We start from the raw sequence: 25,488 nt of genomic DNA, 5'->3' as shown, positions 1-25,488 counted from the left end.
CTGTGGGTTAAGGATCTGGCCTTGCCGTGAGCTATGGTGGTGTAGGTTGCAGATGCGGCTCTGATCCTGTGTTGCTGTGGCTGTGGTGTAGGCTGGCAGCTGCAGCTCCGATTGGACCCCTAGCCTGGGAAATTCATATGCCATGTGTATGGCCCTAAAAAGCAAAAACAAGCAAACAAACCAAAAACTAATGTACTATTAGAGGGACAAAAGTCCCAGCCACCCAGGGCAATAGCCACCTGAACAGCAGTATCTTATCTTCAATTCAGAAATACACTAGTCACTTATGACTCAAGTGATGATTTAGCTGGACAGCCCTGTTATCTTCAAATAACATTAATGCATTTCTACAAATTTATTCTCTTTGGGCTCTGCATGGATAGGCGAAACACAAATCACACAGAGCATTATATCAGGGGAAACACATGACTCTGAGTCCCCCTCAGTGAGTCTTGGAACAAGATCCCAGACCTCCACAGAGTTGTCACTGTCACTGTTATTTACGGAGTGCTTGCCAGGTGCTTGCACTATTCTAAAACCTTACTGAATCCTCATGTCAACCCAATGAGTTACATATTTTACTTTTATTTATCACACACATCCATAGCTCTTACTGTATGACAGCCACTGTTCTAAGTCATTGATGTATTTTAACTCACTTGAACTTGCTAACCCCCCTATGAGATAGGATCCATTATTGTACCCATTTAACAGATAAAAATACTGTTAGCACAGAGAGGCTCAATAACTGGTACAAAGTCCCACAGCCGATAAGTTGCAGGGCCAAAATCCAAACATGTGATTAATTACTATGTGACATTTCCTGTCATGTTATAAACCAAATAGGCCTCAAGTTTTGGGGGCCCACAGAAATCACCTGGATATTTTGTTAGGAGTTCAGAGACCCACGCTCCACCTAGGCTTACTGAATCAAAAGTCTGTGAAAATGGCCTAGGCAGCTTGAATTTTTTTTTTTTTTTTTTTTTTTTTTTTTTTTGCTATTTCTTTGGGCCGCTCCCACGGCATATGGAGGTTCCCGGGCTAGGGGTCGAATTGGAGCAGTAGCCACTGGCCTACGCCAGAGACACAGCAACGCGGGATCTGAGCCGCGTCTGCGACCTACACCACAGCTCACGGCAACGCCGGATCCTTAACCCACTGAGCAAGGGCAGGGACCGAACCCGCAACCTCATGGTTCCTAGTCGGATTCATTAACCACTGCGCCACGATGGGAACTCCAGGCAGCTTAAATTTTGATGAGTACCTGGGACCATTCTTATAGACCCCCTAATGGAAGACTATAATGAAAATACCAACCCAAATCTACACTCTGGTACTGGAAGGTCTTCCTGCAAGCCTGTCTGAGATGTATGGGTTCTCATGGAGGGGTACAGAATGATGGCCAAGAGCTTAGGCTCTAAAATCCACTTGCCAAGCTCACCACATAATTTGTGTGACCTTGGAATAAATTCTCAACCGTCCTCTTCCTCAGTTCCTCTTTTATAAAATGGAACAATCAGCAGTAATTTCTGCATGAGGTGATGGTAAGGAATACACTGTCGTTGTGCTTCAAATGGTGCCAACTGCTAGGAAGTGCTCATTCATTCAATCAACAAAAACTGATCGAACACCCACCACGTGCCAGGCACTGTGTCAGACACTGGGAGACAGAGTGGACACAACCTTGCCTTGCCTTCAAGAAGTTCATGTTGCAATGATGTAACAGAGGTTAGTTATTATACATCTACTATCCCTTCTCTGAAATTCTGAAATCCAAAAGCCCTCAAAAAATATTTTCCATGTGGAATTCCTGTTGTGGCTCAAGGGGTTAAGAATCCAACTAGTATCCATGAGGATGCAGGTTTGATCCCTGGCCTCACTCAGTGGGTTCAAGGGTCTGGCATTGCCATGAGGTGTGGTGGAGGTCACAGACACGGCTTGGATCTGGCATTGCTATAGCTGTAGCATAAGCCAGCAGCTACAGCTCCAATTCAACCCCTAGCCTAGGAACCTCCATATGCCACAGGTATGGCCATTAAAAGAAAAAATTCCATAACCCATTTGGTGACAAAATCTGACCTGAATATACATAGACTAAAGTCTTTATAAATGTATGAGCTTTAGGGGAACTGCCCCTACTTCTAAAGTTAGGATATACAGTCCATGTGTTATGTTACCTTTATAAAGGTGTCAAGTTACCTTAAAACTTGAATTGTATAACATATCTAGTACCGAGATCAAGGGCCTACATCATTATCACCATCATCATCATCATTAGTACTAAAAGTACCACTAGTCTTCTCATTAATCAAATCCTGTCAGATTTTAGAAGGTCTCAGGGGAGGCAGGCATTGACTTTTTGGAAATGAAGACAGATGGGGAAAGATCCAGAGGGTCTTCTGACTTGCTGCTCATACTCAGAAGATTTAAGAACATTGTACCAGAGTTCCCATCGTGGCTCAGCAGAAACAAATATGACTAGCATCCATGAGGACTCAGGTTCCAACCCTAGCCTTGCTCACTGGGCGTGGCCTAGGCCAGCAGCTACAGCTCCAATTCGATCCCTAGCCTCCATATGCCGCAGCTGCAGCCCTTTCAGACAAAAAAAAAAAAGTACCATGTGCATGAACACCTACCTGCACTCGGTCGTGTAATTTATGGTTTATGGAGATGGCGTGGGTCACTTCTTGCCAAGCAAGCCAATCTTAACTGAAGCTTTAAAAACTTTAGTATGGGTTTTACCTAATGCAGAAAGACTGACAGCAACAGGAGGGAAAATCCTTCCTAAGATCACATTCTGACCTTGCTGATGAGAGGGAAGGTTCTTGATGCATCCCCCCTTTTCCTTCACAGATGCTGCCCTCACCTCACACAGCCCCAAGAGTTCCCCAACTGCCCTTCATCAAGGAAGTAAAGGTTCTCTCCCTTCCCAGGCTCCTTCCTTATCAGTAATTACACGACTGGAACATTTCACAAAGCCCTACCAGGACTCACTGAAGATGCCACGCATGATTTAGGAAAATAATTATGTGTGTCCTATATAATATATGCATATACATATAGTCATCTCAATCGAATAAAGAACAGTGTCACATAATGCCGTGAGGAAGTGCTTATTTTCTACACGGAGGACACAAAATTGTATGTCGAATAAAAGAAGACAATACACAGAAAAAAAGAAATATCTCAAAGCATAAAAAGTATATCACCAGGAGTTCCCGTTGTGGCTCAGAGGTTAACGAACCTGAGTAGTATCCATGAGGATAAGGGTTCAATCCCTGGCCTTGTTCAGTGGGTTAAGGATCCGGCATTGCCATGAGCTCTGGTGTAGACTGCAGTCGCAGTTGTGGCTTGGATCCTGCATTGCTGTGGCTGTGGTATAGGCTGGCAGCTACAGTCAGATTCAACCCCTAGCCTGGGAACCTCCATATGCCGAGGGTGCAGCCCTAAAAAGACAAAAAAAAAAAAAAGTGTGTGCCCCCACCGCAAAAAAGGTATATCAGTCACAGGGGCTATTATCATGGTCTTTTGCTTCTTTGTTCCCCCTTAACTAAATTTTCACCAACATGTCCATGTATCACTTTTTTTTAAAATTTTTTTTATGGCCACACCTATGGAAGTTCCCAGGCCAGGGATTGAACCCAAGCCCCAGATGCAGACTATGCCACAGCTGCTGCACATAGGATCCTTAACCCACTGCACCAGGCCAGGGATTGAACCTATACCTCCACAATGATCCAAGTCGCTGCAGTCGGATTCTTACCTCACTGCACCACAGCAAGAACTCCCATTTTATCACTTTTAGAATGAAAAGTAGATACTAACGTTTTTAAAAACAACAGTGTAAACAGGTAGATGGGAGAAAAGGCACGGGTTAAAGCCAAGCAGAAGAAAGAGAGCATATGAAGAGCAGGAAGATGAGGATATAAGCCCTGAAGATGTGTATGGGAATCACGGCAACCTCACAGGGGTGAGAAGCTGGCTGCAGCCTCACTTTGAGATAGTGCCCAAGAGCCAAATGGCACCTCTGGCTTCAATATATGAGATTCCGCTGCCAAACCTGCAGGTATAAATCCCTAAGAGCCTCAGATGTTGTCATAGTCAATGAAAAGGGATTTAGAAGGAGACGTGGGTGGTAGTTTTACCCTACCATTAGTAATAGAGAAGAAAAGAAAGCAACATTGATTTTTCAGCTGAACAGCATAAGCATGCCAGAACTATGGGCTGAAGGAACAAAACACTGTAATTAGCAAATATCTGCAAGAAGCAAAATGAATTCGCTATGGGTAAAAAAATTGTTACCATGCAAGATAATTAAAATTTATCTTTAAGCATTATAAAAGGTCTGGGGTGACGGGTGGGGGAGAGGGGTCCTCTTTGTCCCTTGGCTCAAAGACAGGATGACAACTATAATCTGAACACCTAAAATGCTGCTTATGTGGCAAATGCCATAGAGAAAAGAGAAAACTGCTTTAATGTCTAAGGAAAGGAGCTTAGGCCAGTTAAAAGGCAGTCACCGAAATACCTGAACCTGCCCAGAGTTCATCACCCACTTAGAGGCCACACCCAAACTGCAATTTAAGTTTCTTGAAACTTCCTCCCAGGAGGATATCAGTATCTTCATGTCCCACCTCAGACTCATGTGCAGGTTGCCTTCAGGAAATACTGAAAATCAGGACGCTAGGATTTTTTTTTTCTTCAGGGCCACACCTGCAGCATAAGGAAGTTCCCAGGCTAGTGAATGAATCAGAGCTGCAGCTGTTGGACTATGATACAGCCACAGCAATGTGGGACCAAGCCACATCTGTGACCTATGCCACAGCTCATGGCAAGACCAGATCCTTAACCCACTGAGCAAGGCCAGGGATCGAACCCACATCTTCATGAATACTAGTCGGGTTCATCACCCACTGAGCCACAACAGGAACTCCCAGAATGCTAGGATTTGTGTGAAAATGTTGGATGTTCAGCTAAAGTTCATCAGGATTATCCTCTACCTAATATTTAGGATTCTCGTTAAACTGAAAAACAAACAAACAAACAAAAAAAAACTATTCAGTCCATTTCTACCAGAAAGTCACTTTCAGGACTTCTCTGGTGACTTAACAATTAGGGATCTGACATTGTTACTGCCATGGCTGAGGTTACTGCTGTGGCATCGGTTCAATCCCTGGCCTGGGAACTTCCACATGCCATGGGGGTGGCCAAAAAGAAAAAAAACTTGTTGTTGTTTTGGGCCTAACTTATTTTTAAAAACTAAAACCATCATCCTTCCTGGGAAACAAAATGGGTTAACCAGAAATAGTAACAATTAAAAAAAATCTAGTTTCCCACATAAAACAGGATTTCACTGATCTTTGCTCAAAGACAACAGATCTTCTGCTAAACTCCATTCTCTAGGTCTCAGTCCTCCATGGCAGAACTCTATCAGACCTGGAAAGCCTTTTCACATGAGAGTCTCCACCTCCCCAGCCCACGTGAAGGAGACGGTTCATCTGCTCCAGGCAGAAGGAACTGCCTCCTTCCTGTCTTGCTGCCACTGCTCCCTGACAAGTTTTCACCTGCACCCTCAGCCTCTCAGCTTAAATTTGGGGTTCTTGGCATTGAAAATGCATTTCCAAGGTCAAGAGTGCAGCGCTGCAACTTCCTACCCCTTTGACACATGTCCTACATCTGAAAAATATTTAAATGAGTATTTCTATGCGGGAGATCTGGCAGGTGCAAGAAGCAAGGTGCATGAAAGCATGTGTATGCTACAAGAAACTATATATAGGGGCACAGAGGTCATTGTGAAGGAGGTTTCTCTATTCCCAGCCGGCCCCACTCTTGGGGTCACTCTAGCTGAGACAGGAGTGGTCCACCCATCTCAGAAAGGGATGGAGACTGGGATGGAAGAAACGGCCACCTGAGTTCTCTTGCACCACTTCTGGGTTGATGGAAATTGCTTCTGCACTGCCTTCCCCAACCCCCTCTACAGTGTCCAGGCAGATGAATACACAAAATCAAAGTACTGACCCACCTATAAGACTCATGTGGGACGAGGTTGGGGTGGAGAGGCAGCGAGGGAGCAGTCAACACAGAGTCAAGCAAATCTCAGATGGGCTGGAAAGTACCCAAGGAGACTCCCAGAGGGAGCGGAGAAGGAGGGGTTCCTCCCCCTCCCCGAGTGTTTTTCCTATCCTGTGCCCCGCTCTTGTCACTAATGCAGGCTTGGGTATGTATCCATCAATCTCAGGCCCTGGCATCCAAAAAAAAACCCGCAGGAGCACTCCCTTACTTGGGGAAATGGGTGAGAATTAGAGTCCGTTTCTCAAGTGGCAGTTTGTCTTTCTCCTGTCTCGCCTGTTCCAGGAGCTGTCGCCTCATAACGGTGAAGACGGAGCGGAGCAGGGTTCTCCCGAACACCTGGGCGGTCTCGTATCGAGGCAGACTGTCACAGAACTGCGGCACGTTGCAGTAACACAGCCACCTGCAACCAGAGGAGACCATGCTGTCAATATGCCTCAAACCCCAGGCCATGTGCAACACCCAATGATGGTTCCTCTAGTCTATCAGCCTCAGCAGGAGAGACCAAGTCTGCAGGGAAAAGTGGAGGTGTCACCACCAGCTGGTAACACCTGGGAATAAGGCTAGCTCACTCGGACCCAATCACATGGGCTCACTTCTCTTAGAATCATTCCATTCTGCAGCATCCTTTAAAGAAGAGGAGAAACAAAAAGGGACACTGGGAACTATATCTAGTCACTTATGATGGAGCACGATGGAAGATAATGTGAGAAAAAGAATGCATCTATGTATGTGTGACTGGGTCACTTTGCTGTACAGTAGAAAATTGACAGAACATTGTAAACCAACTAGAATGGAAAAAAATAAAAATCACTTCAAAAAAAAAGAAACTAAAAGGGAAATCAAGGAAGTCCCTTTTGTGGAAGAATCAGAACTCCACCATCTAACCCTCTGGGTAAGATAGTAAGGCTTCTTTAAAATGCCTACGCACTCCACGATAATCTATGTGGGAAAAGAATCTGAAAGAGAATGGATGTGTGTACGCATATGACTGAATCACTTTGTTGTACAGCAGAAATGATCATAACCTTGTAAGTCAATTATACTTCAATTAAACTTTAAAAAATGAAAAGAAATTAAAAAATTTAAAAAGCCTACGCAGCACTCACATAGCCCCGAAGCTTTGGTGGGAAGATAACGATCTTCAAGGCTGTTCAAAACTCAGTCAAAACGCAGGAAGTAATAAGCTTCCACCATCTGTCGCTTAGGTACATTTTCAATGACTCAGACTCAAAGTCAAAATTGGGTTTCAGCACTGCACAGGGCTGGAGGAGTGCCTGGGGCCCGGGGGGAAACCAGCTTTCCTGAGATCTGACCACAGTTCTGGGGCACATGGGCTATGTAGGGCATATGATTTGGAAAGCTCATTCGGCCAAGAGAAGCTAGAAAATGAAGGTCCATTCACAATTGACCCGCCTTCTCCTGCGACACCCAGAGAGGAAATTTCCAGGACCCAACAATATGGGTGCACACGGGGGCCCAGAGGGCAGCACAGACCAGGGAAGAGTCTGAGCTTCACTGCCCAGCTCCTGTTCTTTGGTAGCAGATCCAGCTCATCCCCTTCCAGGACAGGACTGCTTTCCCCAAATAAAATCCCTCCTCCAGGTGCGCCTTGAAGGTGGGGGCCATGTTCCAATCTGCCCAAACTGCTAGAAGACACCCCAATGAAGTGTCAACCCCCCAACAAAGAGTGAGACAAGACTTATTTTTTTATTTTATTCTGTATTACCTCATGGTCCCTTTGGGTGGGGGGGCAGAGGTGGGTGTTTCATCTTTGGGGAAGAAAGTCTTCACTAGCGTTTCTACCTAGATTCAAAATTAACATTACAGAGTTCCTGTCGTGGCTCAGTGGTTAACGAATCGGACTAGGAACCATGAGGTTGCAAGTTCGATCCCTGGCCTCGCTCAGTGGGTTAAGGATCCGGAGTTGCCGTGAGCTGTGGTGTAGGTCAGCAGCTGCAGCTCCAATTCGACCCCTAGCCTGGGAACCTCCATATGCCGTGGGAGCAGCCCTAGAAAAAGGCAAAAAGACAAAAAAAAAATTACTGCTTACTATTTCTATTTTCCTCTCAACTTCTCCATCCTAATAATTTACACCCAAATGTCACTTTATATTACAATGCCCAAATGAGCACCATAAGTGCTGTACTGTATCTTGTCAAGCTTGAAACAGTGACCTTGCTAGCAGAAAAAGCTGGGCAGTGCATTTATTTTGTAATTCATAAGGCACATCCTTATGAATTATGAAATTCATCATCTGCAAAGCCTATCTTTGCTGGATGTGAGTCTGCAGCCACTTAATTGAGTTAAAATATTTGGAGTTGAAGGAAGACCAACTCCCAAGGAACTAATTATGAAACTACAAATGTAATCACAAGCCATAATCATTAGTTCAATTTCATGAGACTTAGGCTTTCAGAAGACTGTTTGTACATCTTAATATTAAAAGTATGTCAAAAAAAAAATAAAGCTCTTTGGAGTTCCCATCGTGGCTCAGTGGTTAACGAATCTGACTAGGAACCATGAGGTTACGGGTTCGATCCCTGGCCTTGCTCAGTGGGTTAAGGATCCAGCAGTTGCCATGAGCTGTGGTGTAGGTTGCAGACGTGGCTTGGATCCCGTGTTGCTGTGGCTGTGGTTTAGGACAGGGCTACAGCTCCGATTAGACCCCTAGCCTGGGAACCTCCATATGCCGCGGGAGCGGCCCAAGAAATGTCAAAAAAGACAAAAAAAAAAAATATATATATATGTCGAATCTTCTGCCATGGAAGATTTGAGACAAGTACTGTCTAATAAAGGTCTCTATGATGATGAGAAGGCCGTCCAGCTGCACTGATAGAGTAGCCACCAGCCACATGAAACCACTGAGCATTTGAAAGGCAGCTAGTACAACCCAAGAGCTTAATTTGTGATGTTATTTAACTTTTATCCACTTAAAATTTTACTAATGGCAACAGTGTGAAATATTTTTCCATTAAACACAACTTTACTGTTTTAGTAGAACTCCACTTAGCTTTAACTACTTAAAATTTAGTGAGTGAATTGAGAGGTGCTATAAGTACAAAGCCACACACTGAACTTATCTAAAAAACAGAAACAGACTCACAGACACAGAAAACAGACTTGTGGTTGCCAAGGGAAAGAAGGGGGGGGTAGGAATGGATTGGGAGTTTAGGGTTAGTAGATGCAAACTAGTATATACAGAATGGATAAACAACAAGATCCTACTACCATAGAGAACAGGGAACTATACTCGATATCCTGAGATAAACCATTATGGAAAAGAATACGAAAAAAATGCATATACATATAACTGAACTACTCTGCTGTACAGCAGAAATTAACACCACATTGTAAATCAACTATGCTTCAATAAAATAAACTTTAAGAAAAACACTGTATTTGGAAGACAGTACAAAAAAGTAAAAGACATCATTAATAATTTGTTCATATTGATTCCATGGTAAAGTGGTAATATTTTTATAATTGGTTCAAAAAAACTATTAAAATTAACACCTTGTGTTTATTTCCTCTTTAAAATGTTAACTTATATACATGGCCCACATTTGTAGATAATATTCCATCTGGCAGCTCTGATTCTGAATCTAAAAAGGTGTCCCATCCATAAGGGTCACAGACATCAGAGACTCCACTTAAGATGGATGCTATTTCTACTATAGCAATGAAAGATTATAAACATTATCATAAAATCATAAAATGTTATCCAAAAAGTGTTTTTTTGTTTTTGTTTTTTTGCTAAGGCCCACACCTATGGCATTAGTAAATTCCCAGATCGAACTGGAGCTGCAGCTGCCAGGCTATGCTACAGCCACAGCAACGCCAGATTCAAGCCACGTCTGCGACCTACACCACAGCTCACACAATGCTGGATCTTTATCCCACTAAGTGGGGCCAGGGATTGAACCCACATCCTCATGGATACTAGTCAGGTTCATTTCCACTGAGCCACAACAGGAACTCCCAAAAGTGCTTAATCGGTCATTCACTCTCCCTCAGGTAAAGGAAGACAGCGTAGATTGCTATTACTGAGTAAAAATTTTCAAATAATAGGTTTCCAGTCATTTCCTTCCTCTGAGAATCATTTTATATTATACACCTCAGTTTATGTTTTTGTTTAGTTTTGTTTTTATTTCCAAGCCTGATCTTATTTTATAAATCTATAAGGACACAGGATGAAAAGACAGGAGACAGAGTCTTGGGTGTTGCTGTGGTAAATGACATGGTCACGGCGTGTGGTGAGACAGAAACAAGGAAACAGGAAAAAATGTGTGCCTTGCTGTTGCTCTCCCATTCCTGCAAAGACTAACCTAGAGGAAAAAATTTTACCTAAACAACTGTTTTCAGGTCTTCTAAAAAGAAGTGACAGGACAGCTCATTCATTTTTTATGCATAACAGATGGGATACGTATGCAGTTAACTAATTGTTCAAACAACACTCAGACTTTTTACAGCATCCTGACAATTTGCAACCACCTTGCTTTCTTTTTATTTTTTATGTTTGGCCATGCCCTCGAGCTTGCAGAAGTTCCTGGGCCAAGGATTTGACCCATGCCATGGCAATGGCCCAAACCACAGCAGTGACAATGTCAGATCCTTAACCTGCTGAGCCACATGGGAATTCTCCACCTCACTTTCTTTACAACATGAATAGGAGTTCCCTGGTGGCTTAATGGGTTAAGGATCTGACATGGTCACTGCTATGGCTCTGTCATTGTTATGGTATGGGTTCAATTCCTGGCCTGGGAACTTCTGCATGCTGCAGGCATGGCAAAAAAAAAAAAAAAAAAAGGTATATTTTTCCTTAATTCAGGACAGAGAACAAAAGCAACTTAAGGGGTTCTACTGCTCGGTCTGCATTTAATTTTTTATTGGGGATAAAAAAATTCTCTTTGTGGCGCATGGAAACCAATCCAACTAGTACCCATGAGGTTTCGGGTTCAATCCCTGGCCTTGCTCAGTGAGTCGGGGATTTGGTGTTGCCATGAGCTGTGGGGTAGGTTGAAGACAAGGCTCGGATCCCGCGTTGCTATGGTTGTGGTGTGGCTGGCAGCTGTAGCTCCTATTCGACCTATGAACTTCCATATGCCTCAGGTGCAGCCCTAAAAAGCAAAAAACAAAAAAAAATTTTTGGATAAATCCTAGGGATCAGCTTTATCAGAAACCTAATTATTTAGAAAATAATTATTTAGAAAATAATTATTTTCTAAGTCCAGTCTTTTCGATGGAGAATTCTGTCTCTCCCCATCATCAGGCTGTTGTGAGCTCCACAAGTCTCAGCCCCTCTGTTCCGATGGCTATGACAGCCGGAAATTACATACTGAACCAGCCATCCAGGTCCTGAGGTTCACTTACACATCAAGATAAGGCCCCGTGGTGCCTGCAGCTGTAACAGGACCCATTTTTGAAAAGATGGTATCAGCAAGGCCCCGTGGTGCCGCAGCCTGTGGTTTTTTTCAATTCCCAAGTGGTCATGACAGCGAAGCTTGACTCGGAAACAAGTCTTGCTTCTCAGAATGTTCCCAACTTGTTCCTCTCTGCTTCCCTTTCTTCACCAACAGGGCATGATGCTGGGGGAAGTGGGGGAGTTATGTGTGAAACTTCATTTCCTTTTTTTCGTCCACTGAGGCTCCTAGTCTCCGTCCCGCCTAGAAATCAGCAGCTTGCAGCGTTCGGCAGGACAGACTCATTTCAGCCTCTCTGCGGCTTCCCTTCACCACATAGGACCCCACTCTTCCACAGGCTGGGGAGGTGGGGTGAGCAAGACTCTGCTGTCTTCTCTCTCTGCCCTGTTATCTTATGACACTCTCATTCCGTGTACATGCTCTAGTTTAAGAGGCGCACGTTGGCAGCGACTGAATTTTGGAGTACATGTGTGGGAGGAAAAGCATGACTAGCATCTTCCCAGCACCCATGCGGTGTGCCAGACACCACGCACAGACCAGCTCCAGGAACACATAACACCCATGGGACTGAGCAGAGAAAGAAACAGAAGGTCAAGGAGGTGAAGTGACTGGTCTAAGGCACACAGAGCAATGGAGCCATAGTTCAAACCCATCACTCATTCCAGAATTCAACTTCTATTTTTCTGACTCCTTAAGTATCTATAAGTGCCACCCATTTCTTGCTAATTCCCAAATGCTACCTAGTGTTTTTATTCTGTTTCTTAAAATACAGCATTAACTCCTATGCTGCTTCACATTTAATTCTTTTTTTTTTTTTTTAATGGCCATACCCATGGCATAGGGAAGTTCCCTACACCACAGCTGCAGCAACACTGGATCCTTTAACCTACTGGGCAGGGGATCGAACACATTGTCTCCATAGTGACCAGAGCTGCTGCACCAGTGGGATTCTTAACCCACTGCACCACAACAGGAACTTCTAATTCCCCTTGATGAAACAATTCTCCTCTTTGAAGAATGGCAAATACTTTCATGGGGTTAACTTTGACAAATACTGAGCTCTGTCAATCACTCACAGATCGAGTTAAAATATATTTTTGAGAGTTCTATTAATTTATTATAAACAAGAGTAACAATAATATAGAGACTCCTATTAATGCAAAACTCTGAAATGAAGGAGTAAAAATGAAGATTTAATTTAAAAAAAGAAATCTGTAATTCCTGTAAAAGTCAATTTATTAAGAGAAAATACTTTACAGTTCAAATTGTATATACTGTAAAAGGAGGGAGGAGAGGAGAAAGGGGGTTTTACTCATGAAATCAGGTCAGTTAACCGAGGAGAGAGCTGATCTTAAAGTACACCCATTCCTACATATCATCTGCTGTTACAGAAAATAACCTGGGTATAAGCAGTCTTTATAGGCTGTCAAAAAAACACTGCCTATTTTAAATCAGGAGAAAGAAAAAAGAAAACCACAGACACAAGTTTAATGTGCCTATAAAATATAAAAGGAAAAGTTTAAAAAAAATGGTGAATAGAATGGACAATCCAAGTCATTCTCTTACTTAAAAATAAATGTAGGTCATTCTATTTTGTATGGCCTACGTTTACGACTCAAACTCAATTCTATTATTCTGCAATTCATAGGTAATAAAAATAAATTCCCACTTTAGGAAATAGAATGTGTAATCCAAAAATATTTGCAGAGTCGAATGTCCACAAATAGGGAAATGATTAGGTAAATCACAGTAACTCAACTCAGCAGACTATCATATAACCGGTAAAATGCTCAAGTGGAGGACAAAAAGGATGCAAATTCTATATTTTCTTTCATTCTGACTACTGTAAAACACCTATTTAAAGGACAAAGACTGTAAGACAATATATAAAATGACATTAGTTCCACCATGGTATTAGGGCTATGGTGATCCTTCTTTTAAAAAAAAAAAAAAGTTTAGGAGTTCCCATTGTGGCTCAGTGTAATGAGGATGCACGATCAATCCCTGGCTTCACTTAATGGGTTAAAGATCCCATGTTGTTGCAAGCTGAGGATGCAGCTCAAATCCAGTGTTGCCACGGCTGTGGAGTAGGTCTGCAGCTGAAGTTCTGATTTGACCCCTAGCCCGGGAACTTCCACATACTGCAGGTGCAGCCATTAAAAAAAAAAATTATAACTATCATATTCATGGTTATTGTTTTTTTTAAATGAGTGAGGTCTCTATAGAATAATTTCAGAGTCATAGTTACCTAGATCAGCAATGTTCAACAGAAATACAGTGCAAGCCACGTATGAAATTTTAAATTTTCCAGAAGTGACATTAAAAAAGTAAACAGGTGAAATCAACTTTATTTTATTAATTCAATATATCCAAAGCCTTATCATTTAAACATGTAAATTAGTGAAATACTTTACATTCTCTTCTTTGTACAATCTTAGAAATCTCAATTCATGACAGCCACGCATGATCAAAGTGGCCACATGTGGCAGGCAACTACTGTATTAAGAAGTTCAGGTCCAGATGGCTGGATGCCTCCCCCTGCCCCCACCCCCCAGAGCATCGTGCTATTAACGAAGAACAGGAGTCTGGGGAGTCAAACTAGAGAGAGATTCTCTCTGAACTGATAGAGTCCTGCGATAACGGGGCTACCCTCTGCTTGCCGAGGCAAGCAGCACTGCTATATCTGCAGCGTGCTTTACGGACCAAGGAGAAAAAAACTGGTCATCTGCTTACCTTGTATAGTTCTCTTTGTATCCAGAAATGTCATCATTGGGAGATCGCAATCTTCGTTGAGATGGTGCCTCCAGGTGCCAATAGTTGATGCGATTTAGGAACATTTTTGCCAACTCAACTATTGTTTGCCTTTCTTTGGGTGGCAGGTGACTAAATTTGTACTGTACAAAGTTATTCACACCCTTGAAAGGAGAAAAGGCAATTTATTCATGGAGTTCTACAATTGATGTTCCTAGTTCTGAACACCCACACAGTCAGCACCATAAGGAAGAGACATTTCTCTATTCACAAAAATCTCTTCCTTTTCCCTATTATAACACAGGCATGCCCAGAGGGAATCATGCTTCAGATCACAGTCTATGAAAAGTGACAAGACAGAGATGTGAGTTGCAATTCTATGCTGCTGCAGTTGTGAAGCATTAGAGAGAAAAATCAAAATCACAGACTGAAAAGGTCAAAATGCCTTAAACAATAAAATACGGCTCTGCTACAGAATAATTCTTGCTATACTATCAATACAATAGCTCACCTATAATGAGCTTCTTAGATAAATATAATGTTTTTGCATTAACAAAATTTTAATCAAAAGGCTGGCAGCAGACTTTCCATTAAACTAAACCACTAGAATTTACTCTTAACTATCACTCTTTGAGTTTCAGCAAGCTTACCGCAAAAAAAATCCTTATTCAAAATCACGAGCTTTCAAAAGAATCTGTGGATTGATCCTTCTTCAGAACACTCTAATTTAATTTTACATAAAGGAACAATGAATTCTTATTTCGCAGAGCTTGAAGACAAAATTTCTTCTACTAGAAACTGATAAAACACATTTATTTTATCTGACATCAGGTCTTCCCGTAATTATTCTCATCAAGAAATTCAATCAAAAATATCTGAGATGTACTTAGAGGAACAATGAAAAAATAAATATAAATAAATAAAAATAAAATAGGCTAAAAAGACATGCCAAAACAAGATCCTGACAACATATAATGGAAAGGGTCTATACGTGTCAACAGACTCTGCCAGTAAATCTCGGCTTCTGTCCACGAATCACAATGTGGTAGGAAGCCAATTTCTGGATACAAAAATCTCATTTCCTTTTTGTGCTTTTTGCTTGACTTACAGTGATTTTCATGTTACTCCTAAATTCCTTCACCTCAATAGACTTTTTCAGACAGTGCCAAACAAAGGGACAAAGACTTAATTTTAAAACATCGACACCAAGAAAAGGCCAGTTCCGTGTGTTCTTACACACTACGTGTTCTACTTAATTTTTTTTCTTCCCCAGACACCCAGGGAAGTCTGAGCATTTAGCAACCCTAAAAGACAAAAGCCAGATCGTTGATGACATTAAGTATTCACTTCTGATTCAAAGGGCCCAAGACAATTTCTACAGACTTAATGAATGCCTCTAAGCCAGCTAGGAGGATGGAAGGAAGATGAGAAGGTTTATTCATCCTTAAGCAATAAAAAAAAAAGGTGGAGGGGGGCTTCTCTTATCTTTCTTTACCTGTTCGATACTAGGTTTTTCAAATGGGGGTTTCTTCTCCAAAGAGCCCTCAACCACAGGTTTTCCTCTTTGTAAAATAGACTTTCTCAAGAGCTGTAAGAAAAATCATTTTAAAACAATCAGTATCACACACAGACAAATACACACACACACAAAGTCTTTAAAGGCAAGTCACCATATTTTATTTAATTACATGGTAAGTAAATCCTTAAATCAATAAAATGGATGACTACCAGGTAATCCAATTTGCCCTCACCCCTGTGACCAGAGCTGTGAGGAGCTAAACATCTCTCATGTTCTAGGCGGCCAGGAGCACCCAGCAGTGGCCACCAGCTACCTCTCTCCTGCTCACCCTCCCTTCCTCCCTCTGTTCCTGGCTTCCCCACACAGGCGCTGTGTGTCACTCCCAAAATCTAGGGCCCAGGCTCTCTGGGCAGGAATTCAACAAGGTTCTCAGTTGTCAACCTGCACTGCTGAGGTCCTTTTTCATTTCCTGTACATCCACAGAATGCAGGCAAAGTGTTCTGGCATCTCAATGCCCACAGAACAAAACACGGCTCTTAATCCCCTGCCACTGGAAGTTAAAGCCTTCAAAGAACAAATATCTGAGAGAAAAGGGAATGCCAAACCACTGATCAAGACCCAATCTGAAAATAACTTTGATATTTAAATTCTTCACCTTCGACATGTGCCTGAATCTTCTGGAACCCTTGCATACAGGCCAGTTATGATACACGACCATGTAATTTTTTAAAAAATCCGACTAGAGTATAGCTGACTTACAATGTTGTGTTAGTTTCAGGTGTACAGCAAAGTGAATCAGTTATATATATACAGATATCCATTCCTTTTCAGATTCTTTTCCCATATAGGTTATTAGAGACTATTGAGTGGATTTCCCTGTGCTATACAGTAGGTCCTTGTTAGTTATCTATTTTATATATGACCTTGCATTTACTTAAGATGTATCTTTCCCTCTGTTCTCCCCACTGACTGTCTGGTCAATAGAAACAAAACACAGGGGAGTTCCCTGGTGGCCGAGTGGTTAGGATTCAGCACTTTCACTGCTGTGGCCCAGGTTCAATCCCTGATCTGAGAACTTCCACATGTCATGGGCACGACCAAAAAAAAAAAAAAAGAAAAGAAAAGAAACAAAACATGGCAATCTTTCTCCTGGGAGTTAATGGAAACAAACCCCTAAAGTTGAAGACCACCCTGTGTCCCCCCTCTCCTCAGGCCAAGTCCCACAAGGGCCTCAATCCCTTCTAGAGGAGCCCTATAAATTACTCACGGAGCAGGTGTTGATCCTTTCAATGTATTCTGCCCGTCTTCACAAAAATAAACCTGTAGCAATAAGTTATTGTATGTGTTTCTAGGGATTTAAGATTGATCCACAAGCTTGGATACAAATAATTCTAGATGCCTACTTTTTTTTGCCCAGTGAAACCATTTGGGAACTTGACCCACTGCGGTTTCAATATGGAGATAAAGGATGAATTGGGAGATGTCGAATCTCAGTTTCTTATCTTAAAAAGGATGGAGCTGGGATAAGTGAGCACATACAAAAAATTTTATAATAGCATCGAGCATCTGCATGCTTATTTTTTTTGGCCACGCCCACAGCACATGGAGGTTCCTGGACCAGGGGTTGAACCTGCACCACAGCAGTGACCCAAGCCACAGTAGTGACAATGCAAGAGCCTTAACTTGTGAGCCACCAGGGAACTCCTGCATCCTTACTTTTGCCAGGCACTCTTAGTAGTTCTTTATCTGTATTATCTCATTAATTTTCCTAACAACTTTCAGAGGAAGTTGCTATCACTGTCTATATTTTGCAGATAAGGAAACTGAGGAAGCATGACTTGCCCAAGATGACCTTCACTGAGTGATAGAAAAAGCCAGGATTGAAACCCACTGGAGATTATGGTACTCCAAGACCACAATGACAGGCATTTGGATAAAATGAACTTCAGGAAGCAGCTTTTCATTTTCAACCTCTAAGTTTCAAAATGCTACTGACATTTTAATATAATTTAATTATCGAGACATATGAGACATGGAAACCGTTTTCCAAAACTAAGAAATACATGATTTAAACTTATTTGCCCAAAATAATGACTTTGGGGGGAGGAGAGAAGCGAATGCTGAATACTTTGGATTTTGTTCCCAGGAGAGAATGCATTTGCACCGTTAAAGATGAGGGAGGTAAGAAATGGAGAGAAAAAACATACTTCAAAGCAGAGCAATGTTTTCAGGCCGGCTGGTCAGTTATAAACAGAACCTAGAGGAGGCCAACAGGATGGAAGCCTTCCCTTCCAACAGGGCAGTGGGGAACTGCCTGCCAGGGAGCTGAGTTCCAAGAAAAATAATAGCTGCAGTCATGCAGACGTTGTTTTTCTTCAACTAAGATCTTTTTCCAAAGAAAGCGCTAAACAGTATGAACCTGCCAGGGTTCAATCCAGATGACTCAGGCCTCATGGTCATGTCAACAAGTTGTCACCTGGAGTAGCCTGGTGCCTGCTAATGGCTAGGGGGGGAGATTCAGTTCTGCATTCTCTCTTGCTCCTTATCCTCCTCCTGGCCCACCATGTACCTTTTCAGTGTTAATATCCCCAACATGACCCCCAAATTTAAAAATATATTTCTCTCTCCCAATCTTGTCCCCTATCTACCCCCCAAACCCCCACTAGTACAATAAAAGACAAAAGTTAATAGAGGAGGGGGAAAAGAGAAAATTATGTATCACATAAATTCAGGGCCTCCCCCCAAAAAGCTATAGGAATTGGATACAAAATTTGCCCTGAGATTCCTAGCAGTCAAAGAGAAAGAGGAAAGTTTCTTGCTCCTCATCATATAAAATGAATCACAGCCCTTATTAGGAAATGCAAACTTTTCCTGGCTCTAAGCTCTGCGTGAAGGGTTTTGGTTCTTGGTTTTGTTTTTAAAAATCTTTACACAATACATCATAACCAACAGGGCCCTCAGTGGCAGGTTTTTGGGTTTTTTTTGTTTTTCTAATTATTCCTTATGTAGGTTTCTTTTATGTATGTATGTATGTATGTATGTATATATTTATAAGGCCACACTCAAGGCATATGGAAGTTCCTAGTGATCGAATCAGAGCTACAGCTGCTGGCCTACACCATAGCCACAGCAACATGGGATCTGAGCCGTGTCTGCAACCTACACCACAGTTCACGGCAACTTGGGATCCTTAAGCCACTGGGCAAGGCCAGGGATCGAACTCAAATCCTCATGGATACTAGTTGGATTAGTATCCATGCATTTTAACTGCACCACAACGGGAACTCCTGTCTGACTCCTTTAGGAGTCTATTTTTGGCAACCTGAATTTGCTCTATCCATTTCACCCCACCCCTGTTTCCCTCTCACATCTCTTGGTCCTGACTGCAATCACCAGCTCAGGAAGACATAGATCTGTAGGAAAGAAAGGGCCGGAAACCAAATGGAGCTGAGGCGGAGCCATGAAGAGGTCTAAGTGGGAGGGGGTGGTAGCAATGCCAGGTGATGGTGCCAACGAGACCCAGAGAACAGTAGTAAGACACCAAAATACAAATCTGGAGTTTCTTTTTTTTTTTTTTGGCCACACCTGCAGCATGCAAAAGTTCCCAAGCTAGCACTCAAACCTGCACCACTGGAGTTCCCCTCGTGGCACAGCTAGGATCCATAAGGATGTGGGTTCGATCCATGCCCTCACTCAGTGAGTTAAGGATCCGGTGTTGCCACGAGCTGAGGTGTAGGTCACAGACAGCTCGGATCCTGCGTTGCTGTAGCTGTGATTTAGGCCAGCTGCTGCAGCTCCAATTCGACTCCTAGCCTGGGATCCTCCATATGCTGTGGCTATGGCCCTAAAAAGCAAAAAAAAAAAAAAAAACCTGCACCACAGCAGAGACTTGAGCCACAGCAGTGACAATGCCAGATTCTTAACCACTAAGCCACCAGAGAACTCCATGGAACAGCTTAATTGCTCCTCCTGCCTCCCTCAGCTGCCTGGGTCCCCCACACAGGGCATTACATCCAGCTACACACTCCTGCTCTCTGCTGCCTGGAAGGCACTTTCCCAGCCCCTCTCAGAGAAGGCTCCCAGACCTTCACTCAGGTTTCTGTTCAATTGTCATCTCCTCAGAGAGGTGTTTCCTAACTGCCCCTCCTTATATACCACGTCCCCCAGTCACCACCTACCCTACCATTCTGATTCCACTCACCCTGCTTTGTTTCTCTTCACAGCACTTACCACCTCCTGCAAATATAATACTGACTTGTTGACTGCCTCTTCTACTAAAATGTAAACTCCATGAGAGCAAGGACTATGTTTTGCTCACGGATCTATCCCTTGAGCCTACAGGAATACCATGCACAGAGCAGGGTGTGGTAAACACTTGTTAGATAGATGGATGGATAGATGATGGAAAAAAAAATCTAAGCTTATGCACATAATAAAGATATTCGACTCCTGAATCACCATGTGGTACAGCAGAAATTATCACAACACTGTAAATCAGCTATACTTCAATAAAACATAAAAAAAATTTTTCTTTTCTTTTCTTTTTATGGCCACATCTGTGGCATATGGACATTCCCGGGCTAGGGACTGAAGCAGAGCTGTAGCTGCCAGCCTACACCACAGCCACAGCAACACAGGATCCAAGCCCGTGGCAATGCCAGATCCTTAACACACTGAGCCAGGCCAGGGATCAAGCCCGCATCTTCACGGATACTAGTCAGGTTCTTAACCAGGAACTCCTAAAAAAATTTTAAAAAAAAATCTTCAACTCAGCATACTAGTATGAAGTTCTCAAGGAATGATGTGTTCAGAATACAGTGGGTTATTTTAGAGAGGCCTTCATGGAGAAACACATGCCTCCACAAACCTCAGGGCCAGAGGTGTCAGGAACAGAGAATAACCTTCCCACAGGACCTGGTATATGGAAAATGAGCACACTTGAACAGTGACAGCGGAAAAGCCTTTCAAAATGTGGATGTCTCACCTTGAACAGGTAGAAGTAAACTTGTTTGGTGTCTGCATCTTCCTCCTTGTGGACACAGGTAAAGAGATATTCCACATCCAACACTATCCCCAGGAGTCTGTTCATTTCTTCCTCTGACACATTCTCCAGGTGGGAAACATGAGCAGCTTAAGACAGAAATCAAAGGGACATAGGTAAGAAATAGATGGAAACCACAAACATTCTCTTTTTTTTTTCTTTTTTTCTTTTTTAGGGCTACACCTGCAGCATAAGGAAGTTCCCACACTAGGGGTCGAATTGGAGTTACAGCTGCTGGCCCACACCACAGCCACAGCAACTCCAGATCTGAGCTGCATCTGCAACCTACACCACAATTCATGGCAATGCTATATCCTTTAACCCACTGAGCAGGGCCAGATGAGGACATGGGTTTGATCCCTGGCCTCACATAGTGGATTAAGTAGGTTAAGGATCCAGTGCTACCATGAGCTGTGGTGTAGGTCAGAGATGCGGCTTGGATCCCATGTTGCTATGGCTGTGGTATAGGCCAGCAGCTGAAGCTCTGATTAAACCCCTAGCCTGGGAACCTTCATATGCTGTGGGTTCAGCCCTAAAAAGGCAAAAAAAAAAAAAAAATCTGAAAGCAACTGATCGCTCTCATAGCTTATCCCTGGAAAGAGATTAAAACACTACAAAGCAGAATTAGTCATATAAATTTGTTTCTGTAAATAACTGACAAAAATTTTGACCTAGTTATCTCCAGAATAAAGCCTGTCTCCCAAAGGCTTCAGACTGCCCTCAAGGAAAATTTTGCATTTATTCTTAAGAAAAAAAGATGAACTGGCAAATGTTCTACCTAAAAGGGTGTCTTTTAGAAAGTGATGAGGCCACGTGTTGTATAGCCACATAGAACATGGTAGATTTGAATGTTAGTTTTTGTCTTTACATAATATAGTAACACAGTGTTGCCATTGTCAAGTTGAGATGTGTCCATAGCATCTATGGCAGACCTCACCAGATTTCCTTCTTCCCTTATCTGCTCTGAAGGGATGCACACATCCACGTATATCACTGGGGGCCTGTGACTTGAGCCCTTCCCTCTGCCTTCTCATTACTTTTCTGCATTATAAAAGAATGAAATGTGGGTGGCCTCTGTCCGTCTTTGAACCCCTTTAATCTGGCTTCCTTGTGGACATGTGGAAGGCCCACTATCTTGGTATATGATTTTCTTAACTTTCTGAAAATGCTTTTTCAAAAAAATTTTATTGAAATATAGTTGATTTATAATGTGTTAATTTCTGTTGTGCTGCAAACTTATCCAGTTACATGGTTATATACACAAACACATATCCATTCTTTTTCAAAATCTTTTTCCTATATAGTCCAGCACAGAGTATTGGGTAGATTTCCCTGTACCAAACAGTAGGTCCCTGTTACCTTCTATTTTAGGGCTGAACCCACAGCATATGGAGGTTCCCAGGCTAGGGGTTTAATCAGAGCTGTAGCTGCTGGCCTATACCACAGCAACGCCAGATCTGAGCCACGTCTGCGACCTACACCACAGCTCACGGCAACGCCAGATCCTCAACCCACTAAGAGAGGCCAGGGATCAAACCCTCAACCTCATGGTTCCTAGTCGAATTTGTTTCCGCTGCACCGAGATGGGAACTCCCCCAGATTTTCTATAGCATGAAACAGTCTAACTCATGGAAGTATAAGCCATGGTTTATTTTTGAAACGAGTGGTTCACTTTCTTTTAACCACACTTTGCCCACATGAATTCTTAATCAGAATTAGGATACAATGGAATACTACTAAGCCATTAAAAAGAACAAAATAATGCCATTCACAGCAACATGGATGCAACTAGAGATTACCATACTAAGTGAAATCAGACAGAGAAAAGATAAGTACTATATGATATCATGTGGAATCTAAAACATGTTACAAATGAATTTACCTATGAAATAAAAACAGACTCACAGAGAATAGATTTGTGGTTTGGGAGGGTGTGGACTGGGAGTTTGAGATTAGCAGATGCAAACTGTTACATATAGAAGGAATAACAACAAGGTCCTACTATATAGCACAGGGAACTATATTCAATATCCTGAGATAAACTAAAATGGAAAAGAATATAAAAAGAATGTGCATATATATACGTATAACTGAATTACTTTGCTGTACAAAAGAAATTAGCACAACCTGTACATCAACTATACTTGAATTTAAAAAAACACACAATGAGATATCACCTCACACTTGTCAGAGTAGCTATTATCAAAAAGACAACAAATAACAAGTGGTGCTGAAGATGTGGAGAAAGAGAATCCTCATACACTGTTGGTAGGAATGTAAATTGGTATAGCCACTGTGGAACACATTACGGAGGTTCCTCAAAAAATAAAAAAATAAATGTTCATTGCTTTAATTTTAAAAAAAGAAAGAAAGAAATAGAAAGAAAGATTGGATGCTCCAATTTTCAGAATGAGATGGAGGTTTGGGGGCCCAGAATTCCCTTGCTGGGGCTCTAAACTCCATGACTTGAAAACCACTGTTTGGAACCGTTTCCTTTCATATTCTGAAGAGTAGATTAGATAAAAAATTAAATGCTTGAGAAGTGAGGAAGTTCATTGCCTTCTGATTCTGTCCATAAAGAAATCCATAATCTTTCCCCCAAGCTCTTGTGAGACCCCAAAGTACAGAGGACTGTAGCTGGAGGTAGGAGAAACGAAAACAAATCAAGTTCCCAGGGGAAGGAAAGGCAAGGCTCTGCTGGAGGCAAACTCTTACAGCAGGAATGGGAAGAAAGGAAGGACAGGGCTGGGGTGAAGGCAGGTATACTGAGGCAGAAGGATAATAGTGCATGAAAAGGGTTAAGCTTCCTAAAATGAATGGTGCAGGGGAGATGGGATGAAAACAGAGGGATTGGACCATCCACCTGAGAAGGAGAAAAGGAAGTCTGGACAAGCTGCATCAAAGAGAAGCTTCCCTATAATGAGAAAGCCAACAAGGACAGCTATGACCACACTGCATCAATACGGAGTGGTCTGGACCTGCCCTGTTCTCAGACTCTCCCACCACAGCCCTTCTCACCAATACTCCTTTTCAGTCTCTGAGCAACCAGAGCTCAGCTTTTCCCTCTCACCAGATCCACGGCGCCAACTACCCTTTCCTCAAATCATCCCCACATCCTCCTCACCGTCTGGCCGTCCCAACAACCAGTATACCAGCAGCCCAGCAAACGTGACCTTAGCATTAAAGTCCTCATGGCTGACCTCAAAGTGGCAACTCTTTCTTGCTGAGGAGCCCATCCCTCACTCCTTCACTGTCCTGTACCCCCAACACAATAACACCACCAGACCCAGCTGAAGGTCCTCACCCTGTGATCACTGGGATCTCAAGTCTATAGTACAAAACAGCCCAGACTGTTCTCTCTGCCTCCACATTAGCCTCCCTAAAACCCCACATTTTCCTCCAACAAGACCATCTCTATCAAATTCAAGATGGCTCCAGGCCAGAATCAGATAGGACTTACTCAGGAGCCCACAGTCAACTCCAAGTCATGGCAACACCCAGACACACTTCATTGATTTCATATTTAACCAAAAAGAGCCATGTACCAAAAAAAAAAAAAAACCTTCTCTAACTTGCATCAAAAAGTTTTCTTTCGGAGATCCCGTCATGGCGCAGTGGTTAACGAATCTAACTAGGAACCATGAGGTTATGGGTTCAATCCCTGGCCTTGCTCAGTGGGTTAAGGATCCAGCATTGCCTTGAGCTGTGGTGTAGGTCACAGACGCGGCTCGGATCCCATGTTGCTGTGGCTCTGGTGTAGGCCAGTGGCTACAGCTCAGGTTAGACCCCTAGCCTGGGAACCTCCATATGCTTCGGGAAGCGGCCCTAGAAAAGGCAAAAAGCCGAAAAAAAAAAAAGTTTTCTTTGGAAAAGAAAGTTCCCCCCAATTAACCAGAAGCATATTTTCTATTATTTACATCTCCGGAGACATATTATATTTTGGGGGTTTTTTGGTTCTGTTTTTGGAGGCATATTATTTTAAAAAATAAATAACTAAAGATTTGGGGTTCCCATTGTGACAGAGCAGAAACAAATCCGACTAGTATCCATGAGGATGTGGGTTTGATCCCGGGCCTTGCTCAGTGGGTCAAGAATCTGGCATTTCTATGAACTGTGGTGCAGGTTGCAGACATGGCTCAGATCCCACATTGCTGTGGCTGTGGCATAGGCATCTAAAGCAATTAATCAACCTCAGAACATATAACACTAAGTCAATGCTATTTAAAGCTTTGATATATGGTTCCTAATTTATCCCCCCAAAAAGTCTGCACCTATGGCCGCCATATCAGCAATGTGGGAGAATACTCCTTCCCCCATGGCCGCTAACAGTGGAGAATCATTCTCAGTTATTTAATCAATCTTTTGAAAAGTAATCAGGGTCCCCCACTGCTTTGATTTGCATTCATTGGAACTCCCTTGGAGTTATTTGTTTTTCATTTTCCTGCCCATTTGTATATATTCTTTTGTACACTACCTATTCATGTCCTCTGCCTGCTTTTTTTAGGATGTGGGTCTTTGCTTATTGCCTTGCAAGAGTTTCCTGTCTGTCCTATTCATTACAAGGGCTCCTGGATTTTGCTGGGACTTTTGTTAGTTGGACTTATGGTTTGGTTACACAGGAAGTTTTAATTTTTCAGAAACTCTAATTTCTGTTTGGCATTCATCTAAGGTCTTGCTTGTGAAGGTCT

General features: G+C 42.6%; 1 protein-coding gene across 2 annotated transcripts in view; it reads right to left on the bottom strand.

Moving 5' to 3' along the window:
- The window catches only part of KAT2B (lysine acetyltransferase 2B), a 112,925-nt gene that overhangs the window by 39,534 nt on the left and 47,903 nt on the right, over positions 1 to 25,488 (bottom strand). For both annotated transcript variants that reach the window (XM_047769082.1, XM_047769091.1), the window contains exons 3-6: positions 20,744 to 20,889; positions 15,736 to 15,828; positions 14,223 to 14,404; positions 6,278 to 6,469 (exon numbers count right to left, since the gene is read on the bottom strand). In XM_047769082.1, coding sequence (XP_047625038.1) covers positions 6,278 to 6,469; positions 14,223 to 14,404; positions 15,736 to 15,828; positions 20,744 to 20,889 — 613 coding nt within the window. The remainder of the gene's footprint in view (positions 1 to 6,277; positions 6,470 to 14,222; positions 14,405 to 15,735; positions 15,829 to 20,743; positions 20,890 to 25,488) is intronic.

This window comes from Phacochoerus africanus, chromosome 1, assembly GCF_016906955.1.
Source record: "Phacochoerus africanus isolate WHEZ1 chromosome 1, ROS_Pafr_v1, whole genome shotgun sequence".
Classification (NCBI taxonomy): domain Eukaryota; kingdom Metazoa; phylum Chordata; class Mammalia; order Artiodactyla; family Suidae; genus Phacochoerus; species Phacochoerus africanus.
The sequence above is the reverse complement of the archived record's forward strand: the minus strand, read 5'-3'. Positions and strand labels throughout refer to the sequence as shown.